Genomic DNA, 20,136 nt, shown 5'->3' on the forward strand with positions numbered 1-20,136 from the left:
GCTTAAATTTATTTCCAAGTATTTTATTCTTTTTTGATACTACTGTAAATGGAATTATTTTCCTAATTTCATTTTTGGATAATTTGTTGCTAATGTAGACAACTGATTAGTGTGTGTTGGTCTTGTATCCTGTCATTTTGCTGAGTTCATTTCTTAGCTCTAAGGGTCACCTTGTGGATTTTTAAAGGATTTTCTATATATAAGATCATGTCATCTGAGAATAAAGACAGAGAGATAGTTTCATTTCTTCCTTTCCAATATGGATGCCTTTTATTTATTTTTCCTGGCTGACTAGCTAGAACTTCCAGGACAATGTTGAATGTAAGTGGTGAAAGCATGCATCTTTGTCTTGTTCCAGATCTCAGAGGCAAAGCTTTCAGTCTTTCACCACTGAGTATGATGCGGGCTGTGGGTTTTTCATAAATACCCTTTATCAGGTTCGGGCAGCTGCATTCGGTTGCTAGGTTTTTTAGTTTTTTACCATGAAAACATGTTTGATTTAGTCAGATGTTTTTTTCTGCATCAATTAAGATAGCACTTTTCTCCATTCTTTTAATGTGGTTTAGTACACTGATTAATTTTGATATGGTGAACCACTCTCACATTCCTGTGATAAATCTTGTTTGGTCATGGTGTATAATCATCTTAATGCCAGATTTAATTTGTTAGTATTCTGTTGAAGATTTTTGCATCTAAATTCACAAGGGATATTGGTTTATATTTTTATTTTCCTTTGATGTCTTTGTCTTTGGTATCAGGGTAGTTCAAGCCTCAAAGAATGGGCTAGGAAGTATACCTTCCTCTTCTATTTTTTGGAGAAGTTTGAGAAGGATTGGTGTTAATTCTTCTTTAAATGTGTGGTAGAATTCACCAGTGAATCCATCTGGTTCTGGAATTTTCTTTGTCAGGGGGTTTTAATTGCTGATTGAATGCCTTTAGTTGTTGTGGTCTGTTGAGATTTTCTACTTCTTATTGAGTCAGTGTTTGTTGTTTGCATGTTTCTAGGAATTTGTCCATTTCATTTAGGTTATCTAATTGGTTGACATACATTATTCATAGTATTCTCTTATAATCCTTTGTTATTTCTATAAGATCAATAGAAATGTTTATCTTTCATTTGAAATCCTACTTTCATTTCATTTCTGATTTTAGTAATTTGACTCTTAGTCTAGCTAAAGGTTTATTAATTTTATTGATCTTTTCAAAGAAACATCTTTTGGTTTCATTAGTTTTCTCTGTTGTTTTTCAATTCTTTATTGATCTCCACCCTAATTTTTATTATTTTCTCCTTCTGCTAGCATTTGGTTTAGTTTAGCTTTCTTTTTCTAGAAAAAGAAATAACTAATGTTATTGATTTCAGATTTTTCCTTTTTAAAAATGTAGGCATTACACCTATAAATTAATTTTCCTCTGAAAACTGCTTTCATTGCATCCTATAAATTTTGGCATGCTGTGTTTTTGTTTTCATTTGTCTCAAAATACTTCAAATATCCCATTTGGTTTCTTCTTTGAAATTAAAGAAGTTGCTTAAGAGTCTGTTGTTTAATTTCAACAATTTTGCAAATACTTGTTTTCCCTCTATTTTTGATTTCTAGTTTTATTCCATTGTAGCTGGAGAATATATTTTGTATCAGTCTTTTAAAAATCACTGACATAAAAGAATTCACTCCCAAACTACTAGATCTAATATCTGAATTTAGCAAAGTTGTGGGATACAAAATTAATACACAGAAATCTGTGGCATTCCTATACACTAACAATGAACTATCAGAAAGAGAAATCAGGAAAACAATTCCATTCACAATTGCATCCAAAAGAATAAAATACTTAGGAATAAACCTAACCAAGGAAGTGAAAGACCTGTACCCTGAAAACTATGGGACACTCTTTTTTTTTCTTTTATTTGAGATATAATTCACATTACATAAAATTCACCTTTTTTTTTTGTGAGGGCATCTCTCATATTTATTGATCAAATGGTTGTCAACAACAATAAAATTCTGTATAGGGGAGTCAATGCTCAATGCACAATCATTAATCCACCCCAAGCCTAATTTTCGTCAGTCTCCAATCTTCTGAGGCATAACAAACAAGTTCTTACATGGAGAACAAATTCTTACATAGTGAATAAGTTACATAGTGAACAGTACAAGGGCAGTCATCACAGAAACTTTCGGTTTTGCTCATGCATTATGAACTATAAACAGTCAGTTCAAATATGAATACTCATTTGGTTTTTATACTTGATTTATATGTGGATACCACATTTCTCTCTTTATTATTATTATTTTTAATAAAATGCTGAAGTGGTAGATAGATACACGATAAAGATAGAAAACATAGTTTAGTGTTATAAGGGAGCAAATGTAGATGATCAGGTGTGTGCCTGTAGACTATGTGTTAATCCAAGCTAGACAAGGGCAATAAAACATCCACGTATGCAGAAGATTTCTCTCAGAATGGGGGGGTGAGGTTCTAAGCCTCACCTCTGTTGATCCCCAATTTCTCACCTGATGGCCCCCCTGCGACTGTGCCTGTCTTAGGTTGTTCCTCCCTTGAGGAATCTTACCCGTCTCTGGCTAACCAGTCATCTTCCAGGGCTGGGACACTCTTAAGAGAAATTAAAGGGAACATTAATAAACAGAAATTCATCCCATGATTTTGACTAGGAAGAATTAATATTGTCAAAATGGCCATCATGCCTAAAGCAATCCCCGTACACAAAAGTAAGCTCAAAATGGGTCAAAGACCTGAATGTAAGTCATGAAACCATAAAACTCTTAGAAAAAAATATAGGCAAAAATGTCTTGGACATAAACGTGAGCAACTTCTTCATGAACATATCTCCCCAGGCAAGGGAAACAAAAGCAAAAATGAACAAGTGGGACTATATCAAACTAAAAAGCTTCTGTACAGCAAAGGCCACCATCAGTAGAACAAAAAGACATTCTACAGTATGGGAGAATATATTCATAAATGACATGTCTGATAAGGGGTTGACATCCAAATTATAGAAAGAGCGCATGCACCTCAACAAACAAAAAGCAAATAAGCCAATTAAAAAATGGGCAGAGGAGCAGAACAGACACTTCTCCAAAGAAGAAAGTCAGATGGCCAACAAGCACATGAAAAGATGCTCCACATCACATCACTAATCATCAGAGAAATGCAAATTAAAACCACAATGAGATATCACCTCACACCAGTTAGGAAGGCCAACATCCAAAAGACAAACAACAACAAATGTTGGCAAGGATGTGGAGAAAGGGGAACCTTCCTACACTGCTGGTGGGAATGTAAACTAGTTCAACCATTATGGAAAACAGTATGGAGGTTCCTCAGAAAACTAAAAATAGAAATACCATTTGACCCAGGAATTCCACTCCTAGGAATTTACCCTAAGAATGCAGCAGCCCAGTTTGAAAAAGACATATGCACCCCTATGTTTATCGCAGCACTATTTACAATAGCCAAGAAATGGAAGCAACCTAAGTGTCCATCAGTAGATGAATGGATAAAGAAGATGTGGTACATACGCACAATGGAATATTATTCAGCCATGAGAAGAAAACAAATCCTGCCATTTGCAATAACATGGATGAAGCTAGAGGGTATTATGCTCAGTGAAATAAGCCGGGCAGAGAAAGACAAGTATCAAATGATTTCACTCATCTGTGGAGTGAAACAACAAAGCAAAAACTGAAGGAACAAAACAGCAGCAGACTCACAGAACCCAAGAATGGACTGACAGTTTCCAAAGGGAAAGGAACTGGGGAGGATGGGTGGGAAGGGAGGGATAAGCGGGAAAACGGGACACTACGATTAGCAGACATAATGAAGGGGGGGGGACATGGGGAAGACAGTATAACACAGAGGAGACAAGTAAAGATTCTATAGCATCTTACTATGCTGATGGACAGTGACTGTAATGGGGTAGGTGGTGGGGACTTGATTATAGGGGGAGTCTAGTAACCATAATGTTGTTCAAGTAACTGTACATTAATGATATCAAAATAAAAAAAAATCACTGACATTGTTATGTTATCTAATATTTGGCCTGTTTGAGAGAATGTTCCATGTGCACTTATAAAGAATGTGCATTCACCTGTTGAGTACAGTGTTTCGTGTATATCCACTAGGTCCAGTTTGTTTGTAGTGCTGTTCAAGTCCTCTATTTCTTATTGATCTTTAATCTAGTTGTTCTATTCACTACTGAAAGTGAGATGTTGAAGTCTCCAACTAGTATTTTAGAGCCATATCCTCCTTCAACTCTACCAACTTTTGCTTCACATATTTTGGGGTTCTGTTGTGTGTATATATATTTATAATCATTATATCTTTCTAAAAGGACAATTTTGACTATGCAAAATTTCATCTTGGTCAGTGACTCTTTGTTGTAAGCCACAGCTAACTGCAGGGCTGGTAGATTTAGGATCTGTTCCTGTCTTTACTTCCACAGAAGGATTTGAGATGTCTTATATGAGCTTGCTTTTTAAATAAATGACATAGATTTGAGATGACTTATAAGAACAGATAACAGTTTTATTCCCTTCTCTACATACTGAGGGACCAGAAAATTGATATACCAAGCTCTAAGATCTCATGGTTAATGGGACTGAACTCCTGTACTTCCCTAAAGACAAGGCAGAAAATGAAATGAAATGGGTCACATCATCTCAATATTTGAGCAAAGTAATTACTGTTATTCTTTAGTGAGACTATCCTCTATATTTTCTTATTATCAGACTCTTAAACAAAATTCCTAGAAGTCTGTTTAGAAGACTACCACCTCCGTGTCAATGTATCTCCACTGTAACTATCCCCACCACTGTTACTTGTGTGGCCAGCACTTACTGGGGCCATTCTTCTGTGGCATGCCCTTGCACACATCCTCTCTTTTGCTCTTCATCCACTCTGAGGTGGGAACAGTTCATTCCTGCTCCACAGAGATCTGAGCTAGAGGCAGACACCACTGCATGCACCACTCTTTTTGTGGTCTTTCCCCTTTGACAGATTTAAATGTGGAAACCAGAACAATCCCTCTGTGGAGGCTTTTTTTTCCCAGAAGTTTTACTTTCTGTAAATCTAGAAAACCCACAAGAATGGTTGGGGAGACCTTGCTGTGTATTCTGCAAATGTCCATGGCTACTTCTGGTCTACTGAAAGGGCCTGGGGTCCACACTGAGTTCATGCATGGCAAACTGATGCATGGCAAATGTCTATTCATGGATAAGAGGCTGAGGGTGTCTTAGTGAGTGCTGTGAAAAGCAACTGGAAAGGTGAAGGGAAAGCTTCCCTTTTAAGCTTAATGCCTAAAAACCCCTTGGCTCTGTGCAAAATGTTAACTGAGGAGCTCAGATTTGGGGTTTAGAAGGATTTAGGCACAGTTTTGATGGAAACTAGAAACTAAGGAATCTTTACTGTGGGGTAGCAGTGAGCTGCAGACTACATTTTGAGAAGGAAGGATCTAAGCTGCTGAGCAAAGTTCGGTGAGCAGCAGGCTTACAACTCCAATTCCTACGTCACCTAAGAGTTACCTTATCTCATGATGAAGGGCAGGGACCTGTTTGACCTGTAGCACCTTTTCTTTCTCTCCCTTTCTGTTTTTTCCAATTTGAATGACTTCAGCAGTGGTTGGTTTTGCATTTCACCACAGTCCCCTCTACTTCCCTCATGTATATTTACCTACCTGGTAACCACCTATGTGGATCTGAAAGACAAATGAGTTTGGTTTAAATGTTAAACCTCTTTTTCCCAATCTGCATCTACTTCAGATTAGTAGAATTATTTACATTTCTCAGATCGGGCCCCAGGAATAAACTGCAAAGGTGGGGACAATGAGGAGATGCCAGCAAGCACACAGTTTGGTCCATACTGCTCAGTGCCAATGTTCCTGGCTTCGAAGGAAAAATCCTCAAGTGAAGCTTGCTGGGCACTGACTGGCTGTGTAACCCTGGGTAGGTCCTTTAAAACCTCTCAGATTCAGTTTCCTCATTGGTAAAGCCAAGATAATAACAACAGTACCTCCACCTGCCTCAAAGGATTCTAGTTATGATGAAGTGAGGTGGTGCGTGCTGTGGCTACATGCACTGGATATTCACACGTGATCTGTATCTGTGCCACCCAATATGGTTGCCACACCCCAGGACCCTTCAGAGGGCACAGGTGCTCTCAAGCTGAAGTAACAAGAGATATAGGACTTGCCCATTTAGAATGGCTATTTGACCACATTTTGAGCACAGATGTTATTTTCCGCAACTCTAGTAAGAACTCCAGGGCTGAGCAGAATAATTTAAAGACTTTAGGATATGTAGCTTAACTTCCAGTTCATTCTGTATCGCTTTGAGGAAGAAGTTTCCTTTATAAAAAGAGTGTTTAGTCATCTGATGGCTTTTCTTTACAGCTTTGTAATAACACATGCCACAAATGTTTACTGGGTGGCTGGCAAATATGGACAGAAACTAAAGGAATGCAGTGTTCATTCTTGAGGGCAAGTAGATCTAACTCATAACCAGTTTTCAGCCAACACTGTTAGCTGATAATGAAAATACACTTACTTGTAAAAAGGAAAAAGACATGTGCCTCTCATAAAAACATTTAAATAGTCCACTTTCTCTGAACTATCACTGTTTACATACTCCATCCTTTGTTAATATGAAATACAGTTGTTTTTAAGAGTAAAACCATAAAAGTGGGGATATAGGGAAGAGTCTAAGTGATCAACAATTATCAGTTGTTGCTTGTAATTTGCAAAGAACAATCCACATATCCATTAATCACTCTTACCTTCTTGGAGGTTAAGATTTGGCGTAACTCTTTCCTGAGATCAATAAAACGATCGTGAAAGAGGGCCATGCACCATGACTCCATGAAGTAGCTAGTGAGGAAAGAAAAGATTCAGTTAGCTGGAAACCCTCTCATTACCACTAATAAAGTATTTACCTGCTTTTTTGCCTTTAGAGATTTCAGTTCTGGTCCCACTGCAATCGTTTGCTCATAAAATGCCTCGTGGAACAGGCTGGCCAATCAATTTTTTAAATGGATGTTCCTGATGTAAGGCCAGGTTCCATAATTACATTTAAAGTGGTTTAATTCAGAGCTGGGGCAAGACCCAGTGAAGAATCCTGATTTTATCAGAATTTAAAAGCCTGAAGACTTGTAAAGAACGGTGTCTCCATTATCTGCCCTCGTTTGAGAAAAACAGATTGCAGGATTAACTGAACTGCTGCCTAAACAAATTAAATTTGGGTAGACAATAACACAAATGTTGTTCATCATTAAGGTTTCTGGATTAATAATGACCAGAAAAACAGGCCACCTTGGTTTTGCAACATGGTCTTAATTGAATCTCTTTTAGGTGAGCAGCACTTTTGGTGTTTATATTTGCTAACTTTTCACTGGAAACTGAATAAATGCTTTCCTGCATGGAGAACAATTTGGCCATCTTTTATTTACAGTTGATTGCTGAAAATATGACCCCTTTTTGGAAGAACCAAGAACACTTCCTGGTATTAACTCTTACTTTATTTTAATGTGAAATAACCTGTAACAGGAAACTTCCCTTCATCAAGGTTGCAGACATGTTGAGGCTGTGGGTTTCTCTCTCCTCTGGATGTGAGTTTGTCTTTCCTATTCCTGGTAACGGATGTCATGTGTGTACACACAGGGGAAGAAAAAGTTGGTGCCCATAGCAGAGAAGCACCTACTGTTTTCCGAGTCTTAAATTCTTAGGGCAGGAGGCAATGGTTGCAGGGACAAGTGACCCGTCACAAATCAAGTGTAACAACAAGTCAGTGCTCAGCAAGCTTAGCACTTCCCTGCCACCCACTTGCTTGACCAGAATATGACCTAATTTCATGCTTAACTACCTACTTTATCATTCAGATTCATCTAACTGCTAATTCCACTAATATTTACTCCATACCTGTTATGGGTCCAGCGCTGTTCTGGGTGCTGGGGAAGCAACAGGGACCACAACACAAACATCCCGGTCACCCTGGAGCTTTTATTCAAGCAACAGTTGGTAAATACACCACATGATGACTTGAGAACTGCTTAGGAGGAAACCGGCTGGGACAGGGGAGGCCTAAGCAAGGCTCACACCTCAGGCAGGGACCCAGCAAGCAAAAACCTGAGGGAAGAGAGCAAGCAAGCCACGGGAGAGCCTTCCAGAGAGAGGGAAGGGCAGGTGTGATCACCGGGAGGCAGGGTGTGCCTGGGGCCACCAGGTGGGTGGAGGGAGGCACACACAGGGCTGAGCCTAGGAGGTGAGCTCCAGGAGGGGAAGGGAAGGAAGGATGCTCCAAGGCGTGGGAGTTCGGTCAGATTTGCTGTGTGTAACAGTCACCCCTTGTCTGCTGTTTCACTTTCTGGGGCTACAGTTCCCTATGGCCAACTATGGCCTAGAGGCAGATCCTCCTTCTGACATAACACTACATCACAATGTCATTCACCCCACTTCATCTCATCATGTAGGTATTTTATCATCTCACATCATCACAAGATGAAAAGTGAGCACAGTACAGTGTCAGAGAGACCACCTCACATTACAGTATATTATAATTGCTGTTTTATTATTAGTTGTTAATCTCTTACTGTGCCTAATTTATAAATTAAACCTTATCATAGGTATGCATGTACAGGAAAAAAAAACAGTATATAGAGGTTCAGTACTACACTTGGTTTTAAGCGTCTGCTGGGGATCTTGGAATTGTATGTGCTGCAGATAAGGAAAAACTGCTGTAATCAACTTGTGCGCATCTAGCACTTGCCTGCCGTGGCATCCCAGAGATGCTTACTGAGTGAAAGCAGGAATAGTGATGAATGAAAGAACACACACTGCACTGTACACATTCCATATGGCCTAGCCCTCACTGGCCTTCCATTAATTTAGAACAAAGTTCTGCTGAATAAATGTGTGACAAAACTCTGCAAAATGCCTCAAGATCAGTAGGATTACAAAAGAGAGCACCCCATTGGGACAGCAGGAAAGCCGGGCATGGGTCCCACATCAGGATGGTGTATCTGAGCCCTGCAGAATGGAAGGCTCCCGTGTCAGAAGGGCTTTCTGTGGAGATCTGTCAGAGGACTGCTTGTCTCTAGACTTCTTCAAGGGCACTGAAGGAGTGGAATCAGGTCATTGGGGGGTTTTTTTGGCTGGGGTTCTGGGCCTCTACAAACCCTGCTGACATCCAACATCTAACACCCATCTGATTCCCAGAGTGAAGACTGGTGTGGGGCAGGCTCCTCAGAGGGAAGGCTCGGGGGGCGATGTGACCCAGCCCAGAGCGTAGCTTCTGGGCCAAAGCAGCAGTAATAGCTTGAGACCAGACAGTCTTGCAGGGATGGTCCCTGCCTCTTAGGTCTGAACAGCTTCTGGTAATGTTTCAGGGGATTGTGGGCATGTACACCTTGAAACCATCATAACTCGTAAGTTAGAAACCACTGGGCCCTTTTAAATGTATCACTATCTCCCCTCGGTTGCCGACCCCCCCCCCCCATGTGTGTTGCCATGGCACCATCAGGGCTCCACACCCTCTTGGTTTCCAGGGTTTGCAGTCACTTTCCTCGGCGCGCTCTGCTTTCCCTGCCCTAGCACACCTTGCTCCAGCCACCCAGGTGCTGTTTCAGGGCTGTCTCCAGCCAGGCCAGAGCCATCACAGCTCGGCTCTCTTCATCAGCTGCTTCAAAGAGGGAGTTCTGGAGAAACCCTGTTTCCCCTAGGGTCACACTGCTGCCCACCTCGGGCTGTGGCCCACCGTCTAACACCCACATTCCCACAGCCTCTGTCCTTGAGGCCAAACACAGATGGCTGGAGATGCAACTGGTCGTCAATCCTCTGAAAAATATAGCTGCTAAGCCTGTGTGCACAGTGCCTGGGGGCTGTGGGTAGCCAAGAGGAAGTCAGATGTTTTGCAAATTCTTTCTTTTGCTGTTTTTGAAACTCTCCATAGCCTTTCACATGAGTGTCCAGCAGAAATGGCACCTAAGCATTTGATGACCTCTATTCTCATCGTGGTACATTGCACTTTGCAGACCAGTGATCTAGGTGACTTAAATTTTTTAAATTTCTTTTACATTTCCTACCATTGTCTCTATGATAAAACTTTTTGGGTCCCTTGTCCAGAAGGTGACAATCTCTGTAGCAGACAATTTGCTACTAACACTCATGGAATTCATCTGTGGCAGCCATTTATATTTGTAAAAGAGAAAGGTATATGGAACTTCATTTGGTTTTCTTTCCCTCTCAAGAAATAACTCTTGGCTTCTATTAGAGTAAAGTGTAATAATAAAAAAGCTGTAGAAACCAGATCAATGAGTTGACTTTTAAAGGCTCCTTCTCAATTTGATTGCGGCTTTAGTGATGGTCCCTAGAGGCAAGTCCTATAGGGGTCATGAAATGATAACGCTCCCACACTGGGGAAGCTGGTGTGTCACCGAGAAAAGCGTGGGGGCTCTAGCCCCACGTGGAGAGCAGCTTCTGTACCTCTATCTTCAATATCAGATCGCCCACAGCCTGCCACACAGATGGGGCTAAAACTGTATAAGGTGACACCGAGACTTGGTCAATCCCTGGAAGGTCAGCTACTACAATTGCAACTCAACAGCTCCATCATCAGATAAAGTAGCTTTTATTTTGTAGGGCAGGCATTAGATAGAAAGGGTTTTAGATAGTGATGTAAAAGAATCAGTGCCTCTGATTGAGAAAAAAAAATTGTACCCAAAATCTACCAGGTGAAAAACCTTACTTGCAAGGTTCTTCCCCAGTTCTTACAGAAGCTGCTTATTTTGGTAGTGATTTTTAAGGGGCTCACTAGATGTCCTCAGGGGGGGCACTCTGATGAGGACACCCTTTTCCTTTGTGTGACGCCAGGCTGGAGTCCTTGGTCATTTACCACTCCAGCCCCCAGGTAGCTTGTCGTCCATAATTCACTTGCACACTTCCTGAGACCTTCTTGTTTCTGGCAAATTAATTTGTTAAAAATTAATAGATTTTATTTTTAGAGCAGATGTTGACAAACAGAAAAAAAATGGGGCAGAAAGTACAGAGTTCCCAGACATTCCCTCTTCTATTCCTCCTTCAATTTTCCCTATTATAAACATCTTGCATTCGTGAGGCACACTTTTTACAACTGATGAACCAGTTGATATGTTATTCTAAACTAAAGTCCATTATTTACACTACGGGTCATTGGTAGGTAGAGTTGTACCCCGCACATTTTGACAAATGCATCATATCACGTGTCCACCACCACAGTACAGTGTGGAATAGTTCCACTGCCCTAAAAATCCTTGGTGCTTCACCTATGCATCCCTTCCTCCCTCTGAACCCCTGAAGTTTTAGGAAATAGACTTTTATTAGAGAAAATGGGACTGTATAACAATTGTATAAAATATTTTAAGAGCCCTATATATCAATATTTCTCCCAGAAATAGAGTAGCATCCCCCCAACACAAAGCACTATGCCTCCTGGACCTGCCAGAAGCCCTGCAGATCAATGGCTGTGTGGCCTGAGGCTTTGGTTTGCTAAGATGCTGGAGTTGGGGATCAGTTTAGGATGAAAGCTATGTGGATTTCTATTTTTTATTAAAAAATCCTCTATGATTTTTAGAGGAAATTTTTCAGTGCAGGCATTATGATTTACTTGCTAAAAATCCATTTGCTTCAGTTATCAAAGGAAACAAAACATGTGTAAAGATGGGGTAAGAATTGCAGAACCAGATTTGTTGTGGACAAGGAATAAGCTGCATGTTGAGAGTTCTAGTTTGCAAACCTTAAACAGACAAGACCCTCTCAGGTGGGCGAAAGCATCTCAGGCAGCAGGCAGTCTGGACCTGTTTCCTTCCAGTGTGTGCCAGTGTGTTTTATTCAACGCAGGCAAATTTAATCCCATTATGGAAAAAATTAAGTGGGCTTGTGTTATAATTCATTTTTGATCCTTCATGGGAAAGACAGCACCAGCCATGGCAGGTGGAATCTAGCTGAGCATTTCCTACATTGACCACTTCAGCTACCCAGGAACTGGAATTCCAGAAAGCCACAGCCAACTCCCTTTCTGCAGCTCATAGCTGTGGGCTGTGGAGCTTCCAGGGTCCCCTCCTCCGCACTGGGCTGGGGAGACTGACTCAGACTGCTCCCAAAGTGGCCTCCTCCCTGTGGAGGGTCTGAGATTGTCACATCCTCCTGTCCCCTCCAAACACCTTCCACCCCGGCCTTCCCTCTGACGGGCTCTGTGCAGCCTCTGCAGCCCAGAGGACCCTGTTCCGCATCTGTGTCTTCCCCAGTACTATCCAGTGCTCAAGTTCAACCGAGATCTCCTCTTGGACGCTAACTCTTGGCCTCAGTACTTCCACTCACTTTCTCTTCACCACTTTTATGGTGTGGGGCATATCTGACCTTGCAGGAAAGCTAACTGAGGGCTTGTCCTTTTCTCCTGTGCATGGTGGCCTAGGAGTCCCCACAGCATCCACAACAGGCTGGTCCTCGGGGGACTGAAGAAGCAGGTGGGGCCCAGACCCGAGGACACCTGCAGGTGAGGGCTGCACTCTCTCCTCTCCAGCGGCAGCTTTTGCCCCAGCTGCTCACCCAGCATGTGTGAGCAAGAGGAACTTTTGAGTAGCCTCCTCTAAGTCATCCCAGACACATGGCATCTTTCATTATTAAATTAGAAAATCTTTGAACTTAACCAAACTCATTTTGCAACTGATGACAACACTGAGTCAAATGAAGATCATCTCCTCTGGATATAAGGTATATTAGAAAAAAGTTTTACTGTATGAAACATTTGAAGGTTACTTTTTGCTTCCCAAACTGAATGACTTCTCTGCTTTAGTTTCTTCCATCTTCATAGAAATGACAGGATCATCTGGAATCCTTTCCAAAGCTGAGGGACAGGTCTGCATTTAATGGCCCCAAGTGCTATGGATAATCAGCATTAGTGATAAACTTTTGAAAATTTGTATTTTCATGAATATTGTGAATTTTTTTTTGGTATCATTAATCTACAATTACATGAAGGACATTATGTTTATTAGGCTCCCCCCTTCACCAAGTCCCCCCCACATACCCCTTCACAGTCACTGTCCATCAGCGTAGTAAGATGCTGTAAAATCACTACTTGTCTTCTCTGTGTTGCCAGCCTTCCACGTGCCCCACACACACTATACATGCTAATCGTAATACCCCCCTTTTTTTCCCCACCCTTATCCCTCCCTTCCCACCTGTCCTCCTAAGTCCCTTTCCCTTTGGTAACTGTTAGTCCATTCTTGGGTTCTGTGATTCTGCTGCTGTTTTGTTCCTTCAGTTTTCCTCTGTTCTTATACTCCACATATGAGTGAAATCATTTAGTACTTGTCTTTCTCTGCCTGGCTTATTTCACTGAGCATAATACCCTCTAGCTCCATCCATGTTGTTGCAAATGGTAGGATCTGTTTTTTTCGTATAGCTGAGTATTCATTTTGTGTATATTTTGAGTATTCCATTGTGTATATGTACCACATCTTCTTTATCCATTCATCTACTGATGGACACTTAGGTTGCTTCCATATCTTGGCTATTGTAAATAGTGCAGCGATAAACATAGGGGTGCCTCTGTCTTTTTCAAACTGGAGTGCTGCATTCTTAGGGTAAATTCCTAGAAGTAGAATTCCTGGGTCAAATATTTCTATTTTGAGCATTTTGAGGAACCTCCATACTGCTTTCCACAATGGTTGAACTAATTTACATTCCCACCAGCAGTGTAGGAGGGTTCCCCTTTCTCCATAGCCTCGCCAACATTTGTTGTTGTTTGTCTTTTGGATGGTAGCCATCCTTACTGGTGTGAGGTGATATCTCATTGTGGTTTTAATTTGCATTTCTCTGATGACAAGCGATGTGGAGCATCTTTTCATGTGTCTGTTGGCCATTTGAATTTCCTCTTTAGAGAACTGTCTATTCAGCTCCTCTGCCCATTTTTTAATTGGATTATTTGCTTTTTGTTTATTGAGGTGTGTGAGCTCTTTATTTATTTTGGATGTCAACCCTTTATTGGATCTGTCATTTATGAATATATTCTCCCATACTGTAGGATACCTTTTTGTTCTATTGATGGTGTCCTTTGCTGTACAGAAGCTTTTCAGCTTGATATAGTCCCACTTGTTCATTTTTGCTTTTGTTTCCCTTGCCCAGGGAGATATGTTCAAGAAGAGGTCACTCATGTTTATGTCTAAGAGATTTTTGCCTATGTTTTTTTCTAAGAGTTTTATGGTTTCATGACTTACGTTCAAGTCTTTGATCCATTTCAAATTTACTTTTGTGTGTGGGGTTAAACAGTGATCCAGTTTCATTCTCTTACATGTAGCTGTCCAGTTTTGCCAGCACCATCTGTTGAAGAGACTGTCATTTCCCCATTGTATGTCCATGGCCCCTTGATCGAATATTAGTTGACCATATATGTTTGGGTTAATGTTTGGAGTCTCTATTCTGTTCCACTGGTCTGTGGCTCTGTTCTTGTGCCAGTACCAAATTGTCTTGATTACAGTGGCTTTGTAGTAGAGCTTGAAGTTGGGGAGTGAGACCCCCCCCCCATTTTATTCTTCCTTCTCAGGATTGCTTTAGCTATTTGGGGTCTTTGGTGTTTCCATATGAATTTTTGAACTATTTGTTCCAGTTCATTGAAGAATGCTGTTGGTACTTTGATAGGGATTGCATCGAATCTGTATATTGCTTTGGGTAGGATGGCCATTTTGACGATATTAATTCTTCCTAGCCAGGAGCATGGGATGAGTTTCCATTTGTTAGTGTCCCCTTTAAATTCTCTTAAGAGTGTCTTATAGTTTTCAGGGTATAGGTCTTTCACTTCCTTGGTTAGGTTTATTCCTAGGTATTTTATTCTTTTTGATGCTATTGAGAATGGAATTGTTTTCCTGATTTCTCTATTAGTTCATTGTTAGTGTAAAGGAAAGCCACAGATTTCTGTGTGTTAATTTTGTATCCTGCAACTTTGCTGAATTCTGATATTAGTTCTAGTAGTTTTGCAGTGGAGTCTTTAGGGTTTTTTATGTACAATATCATGTCATCTGTAAATAGTGACAGTTTAACTTCTTCTTTACCAATCTGGATTCCTTGTGAATATTGTGAATTTTTTAAAAACTGTAAAATACTAACTTCATTTTCAGTTTTTATTCAAAAGGGGAAGACTAACAGGAGCCACCTACATAGCTGGTTGCCTAGAAAGCTGCAGGAAAGACACTGGGCAAGAACACAGTGACAGTGTGACTCCTCAGGGGCTGTGAGGACTTGGCTGTTCACATCACAAAAAATGTTTCTGCAGAGCTGTGAGAAAAAGGTTACATGAATTCTCCAAGGCCAAAACAGATCACATTGCTGTCTCTGTTCACTTTGCCAATGGCTGGCCTGCTTTATTTGGATGGACTTAAATTCTCCATCACTTTTGCAAATAATACTTTTCTCAGAAGCCCCAGGAAATGTCTACTCGTGGAACGGAATTAACCATTTCTGCTCGATGTGGTTCAATCATTACATAATTGATCTGACTTCGCATCCTCATCGGATCATTCAGCCTATTTTATCGACAAAACCATATACACTGGGTGGGGCTCTGGTATGACCTTAGTCAATGGTTACACTGGGTGGGGCTCTGGTATGACCTTAGCCAGTGGTCACACTGAACGCCAAGAAGGGCACAGCGAGTTGGCGCCAGGGAAGAAGTTGCACCCATTGGCTGGTGGGAAGTGTGCTGTGTCTGAGGGAAGAGACAATCCCCTGGTCTTTCCATCCTAGATCTCAACTCCAGGGCCAGGGCCCTTTGGGCATGAGGACAGGAAAGGAGAGCTGCAGAGGGGCGAGGCACACAGAGCTTCTTCTGGAAATGCTAATTAGGCAGCAGGTAGGAAACAGGAGGTGGACAGAGATGAGACACATCCCTCTCTCCAATATCCTCTTTCTTTTTTTAAATGAAAAACATTCAAACTTTATCTTGGTGTGGTAAGAGTCAGTTTTTGGTTTTAGACCCGTTAAGAGGATCCCCAGCTGCCACTTACAGCTGCACAGAGGTTTGCTTGAGCTGGAAGCTCACCTGCAAGTCACCTTTTCTCCTGGCGGGGAGTTCTGCTGCAGCCTGCAGGCTTTCCTTCCAGAATGCTGCTGTCTGCATGACCCTCCTTGTACTGACCCAGCTCAAGTTCATGGTGGAGGACAGACAGTGCTCCTCCTGCAGTGCCTGGCTGTAGGTTCTGCTCCATGCTGAAGCTCTGCCTTGCAGTACCGTGGGCTTGAGTGTGGCTTGTGGGTCTGGCTTTCCAGTTTGCATTCCAGGTAGGAGGTGACAAAAGTTGGGATATGTAACCCAGGCTGCAGACACACAGCCCAGGTCCAGGTACAGTCTGCAGACAGTTCTGCTCTGGCCGGAACAGCATTGGAAAATTGGGACTTTTGGCCTTTCTTAAAAAATCAGTTTTGGCAATGATGGGCCCTTGCTATGTGGTGGCAATCAGCTCAACTGATGCCCCCTGTGGGTCACTGTTGTCACCTACAGCCTGGCCCACATGCTCACCTACATGGGCCACAGCAGGCATGCAGAACAAGCCTGGGTAGGGGGTTTGGAGGTGGAGGCAGGTCTGTACACGTGTTTTCTGAAGCCGCTTTGCTTTGCCATGTCCCCTTCTCTGTCCCCTCTCTGCCACAGACACACTTTCTGTGTCCTATCTTCCTTTCTTCTTTCACCCATCCATCCATTTATCCATCTGTGCATCCATCCTAACAGGTCCAATAAGGCCTTTCAAAACCCTGTTTCTTTGTTTCCAATGCCCACTTCCTTCTGTCCTCTGTTCTCTGCTGGCTCAGCTCCCCCCTTGACCAATACCCACTCCTTTTCGATTGTGCTCCCATCAGGACTTCTCTCCCTTCTTTTCTATATCCTAGATGTCTTCCAGAGCTTCTGACTTCAACGGTGCAAAATGGAAAGGAAGGGGAAGTGCTAGAGGGCCATTCTTGGGCATTAATCAACTAGGGCCTTATGCTTTGCAGCCACGAAAGGGCAGCAGAGGGGCACATGTGGGAAGGCAAAGGCCGGAGGGTGGCTTAGCCAGGCGTGAGTTGTGGTCCGCTCGCCCTCTGCCCTTTGTTTTTTCTGTTGCTGCATTTCAAAGTCTGATTCTCTTGATTAGTATTTGCCAAGCTTCAGTCATGAGGGAACCCATCAATTTTTGCATGGACATTACTGATTACTTCAAAATTTTTCTTTAGATTGACTTGCCTTTTAAAAAAGAAACAGAATAACTACTACCACCTTGTCCCAAGCAATAATGTCTGTGAAATCACAGAATTGATATGTTTGTACTTATTATTGAAATGACACCATGATTCTTATTGAAGTTATGTTTGTACTTATTATTGAAATGACATCATGATTCTTATTGAAATTACTCCATAATTTGTGACTCTATTGCCTGAGGTATCTTGCATACTGCCTAGCAGATGCTCGCTACACCTTAGGACATGTCATCAGCTTGGTGGTGGAGACACTGCTACATTCATCTGGGGACATAAACCCACAGACACTGTGCTAAATAGTTTCTGGCCATTATCTCACTGTATCCTCATTCCAGCCCTCTAAAGTGGCACAAACTGATCCATTTCACTGATGAGGAAATAGATTCAGAGAGGTTAAATGATTTGTTCAAGGCCACACCACTAATGAGTGCCTTAACTGGGTCTTAACTATAATTCTACCTGACCTGAAAGTCCATGCTCTGACCAACTACAAAACAAAATCTCATTTCTTCATGTTCATTCCTGAGCCTTTCTAGCAACTTTATGAATCACCACACTCTCCTTGCTATCTTCTGCATCAGCTAATGTTAGGTTTGATTTCAGTTAATTCAAACTAACTCTGGCTGTAAAAAGGCATAGGTATACTTTCTTATATACAAAGAAAGTTGAGGTGGGGTGTCCAGGATTGGTATAGTGATTCCATAGACATCAGATCACAGGACTATCCATAGGGCCTTGGCCTCATGATGCAAAACAGCTGCTGAGCTTCAGTCATCACATATATGCTCTTGGATGGAGAAAGGGAAAAAGAAGACCCTTCCCCTCTCTTTTAGGGATGATTCTTGGACATCTTACACAACACTTCTGTTTATATATTACTGGCCAAATGTTGGCCATATGGCTTCCTTAGCTGCAAGGGAGGCTAGGAATCATTGACATGTACTGTAGTTACAATGTAATGTTCTAAAAACCAGGATTCTGCTTCTGAAGAGGAAAGAGAATGGATGTTACATCTGCTATAATATACAATAGACTCCATAGTATGTACTTTTAACAAAAATCTTCAAATTCAGTTTATGAAAATTGGTAGAATGTGTTTAGTTGAAGTTCCCAGAACTAGGACATATCTACTACTCTAGATTCAAACCTGCTCCCAAATTAAACATCTTGGGGAGGAAAAAAAAAGACCACAGAAAATATTCTCCATATGTGACAGCCACCTCCAAGCCCATGGGAAAGCCCTGGTGTCCTACACATCCCCATCTGGCTTGAGTTGGCTTAAATGCAGAGGACAGGGAATAATTTTAGTTTGCACCATAAGGATGCATTCTGGTCACTTTTATTCTGCCCATGAAAGAAAGTGGGTTTGTGCACTTCAATACAATTTTCAAAAATAAGACTTGGAACAAATAAGTATTTCCAGTTAACCCTAGATTTGCTCAGTAATTAGACTACATGTTTCTGGGATAGTGTAGTCTACTGAGGGATGCCACATATTACATGAGCAGACACAGCCCTGTGACACACTGTGTCAAAAAAACTGTGACGACCCAAAAGCCAGTTCGATTGTGAATATTTCCTGTCCAATTTGAGTTTGCCAGAATATTTATCTAGTCCATTTATTGCTTTGAGGCAGAGTTAGGAAGGTAAGATTCATGATTTTGAAAGCAAAACCAACTAGCTATTTGATAACCACTTGTACTTGTCACCTGCTAAAGATCTAAATAACAGAAAAACAAGTCTCTTCTGAATGTAACTTGGCTATGGTTTGCTGTCACAGTCCAGAGCTGGCCTCAACAGACCATGGATGTTTTCTGCTCTAAGGAAAAATGGCTTACTTGCACTGGCACTTAAACCGAAACGCTCATCTCCAGCAGAGTCAGCCACCTTCTGAACAGCTTATGAGCAACTGCTCTCTTGCTGCTACTCAGCTCGTTAGTGTACAGAGGCTGAGTTTGGCTAATCACCCTGGTGTGCCCAGGAACCCAGAAACTAACACTGCTTAAAGCCTGGTGGCTCGCTGTGCACGGGGAGCCCTCATCTGGCCGCAGAGGTGCAGGAATACACTGTCTTGGGTAGCTTTCCCTGCTCAGAGTATGGAGGCTGTTGTCCACGGGGGTTTCAGCAACCAGCGGACTTACTTGTCGGAGAGCTGGAAACACCTAGGACAGTCTCTGGAGGGCGATCCTGAGCCAAAGTGGGGAGGCTGTGCTTGCTGTCTCTCAGGCACAGGTCTTGCCCTGAATCAGACTCAGCACCAGATAGGACGGAGCCCTGGCTGCCTGCCACCCTTGCCACGGGCGTCTTGGTTTTCAGAAATGCTATTCATAGAGGATTATCTGAAAGATCTGCCTGCTGTACATTTGTTTTTCTGGGTCCTAGATACATAGACCAGGAAAAACTGGGCTTTACCTTAGAAAATGGAATATGATTATCTTATAAGCCTTACAAATCTAGCCACTGATAACATTTCCCTCCTTGCTTTGATCTTGAGAACTCGAAGCCCAATGTGTGAATTTCCTAAATGAAGCCTTCTGCTGGAACCTGCAGTCTCTCCATCACCACTTAGCTTTATGCTGCTGTCCAGCCCTTAGCTTCCCATTTACTGATGACATTATCTCAGCTCTGCCACTTGTTAGCTTATGTCATTGTGAGCTAGTTAGCATTAACCTCTCTGAGCTTCAGTCTTCATGGCTGTAAAATGGGGGTAATGATCATTACTTCAAAGAGTTACTATCAGAACACACGGAGACACTCTAGGAAAAAAGGTTTGGCTTTGTGCCTGGCCCAGAGGAAGGGGCTGTATGCATTGTGTTATGATATTATTATTTTTAATTATCCTATTGTATATATTTGTGTAAGCT

The 20,136-nt window shown here is 41.8% G+C and overlaps 1 protein-coding gene across 4 annotated transcripts in view; it reads right to left on the minus strand.

The window, feature by feature from the left end:
- CFAP61 (cilia and flagella associated protein 61) overlaps positions 1–20,136 on the minus strand; it is a 406,566-nt gene that overhangs the window by 2,452 nt on the left and 383,978 nt on the right. For 3 of the 4 annotated variants that reach the window (XM_057502682.1, XM_057502680.1, XM_057502681.1), the window contains one exon: positions 6,787–6,877. The exons of the other annotated variant lie outside the window; for it this stretch is intronic. In XM_057502682.1, coding sequence (XP_057358665.1) covers positions 6,787–6,877 — 91 coding nt within the window. The remainder of the gene's footprint in view (positions 1–6,786; positions 6,878–20,136) is intronic. 4 annotated transcript variants of the gene reach the window in all.

The sequence above is a fragment of the Manis pentadactyla genome, chromosome 5, assembly GCF_030020395.1.
Source record: "Manis pentadactyla isolate mManPen7 chromosome 5, mManPen7.hap1, whole genome shotgun sequence".
NCBI lineage: Eukaryota > Metazoa > Chordata > Mammalia > Pholidota > Manidae > Manis > Manis pentadactyla.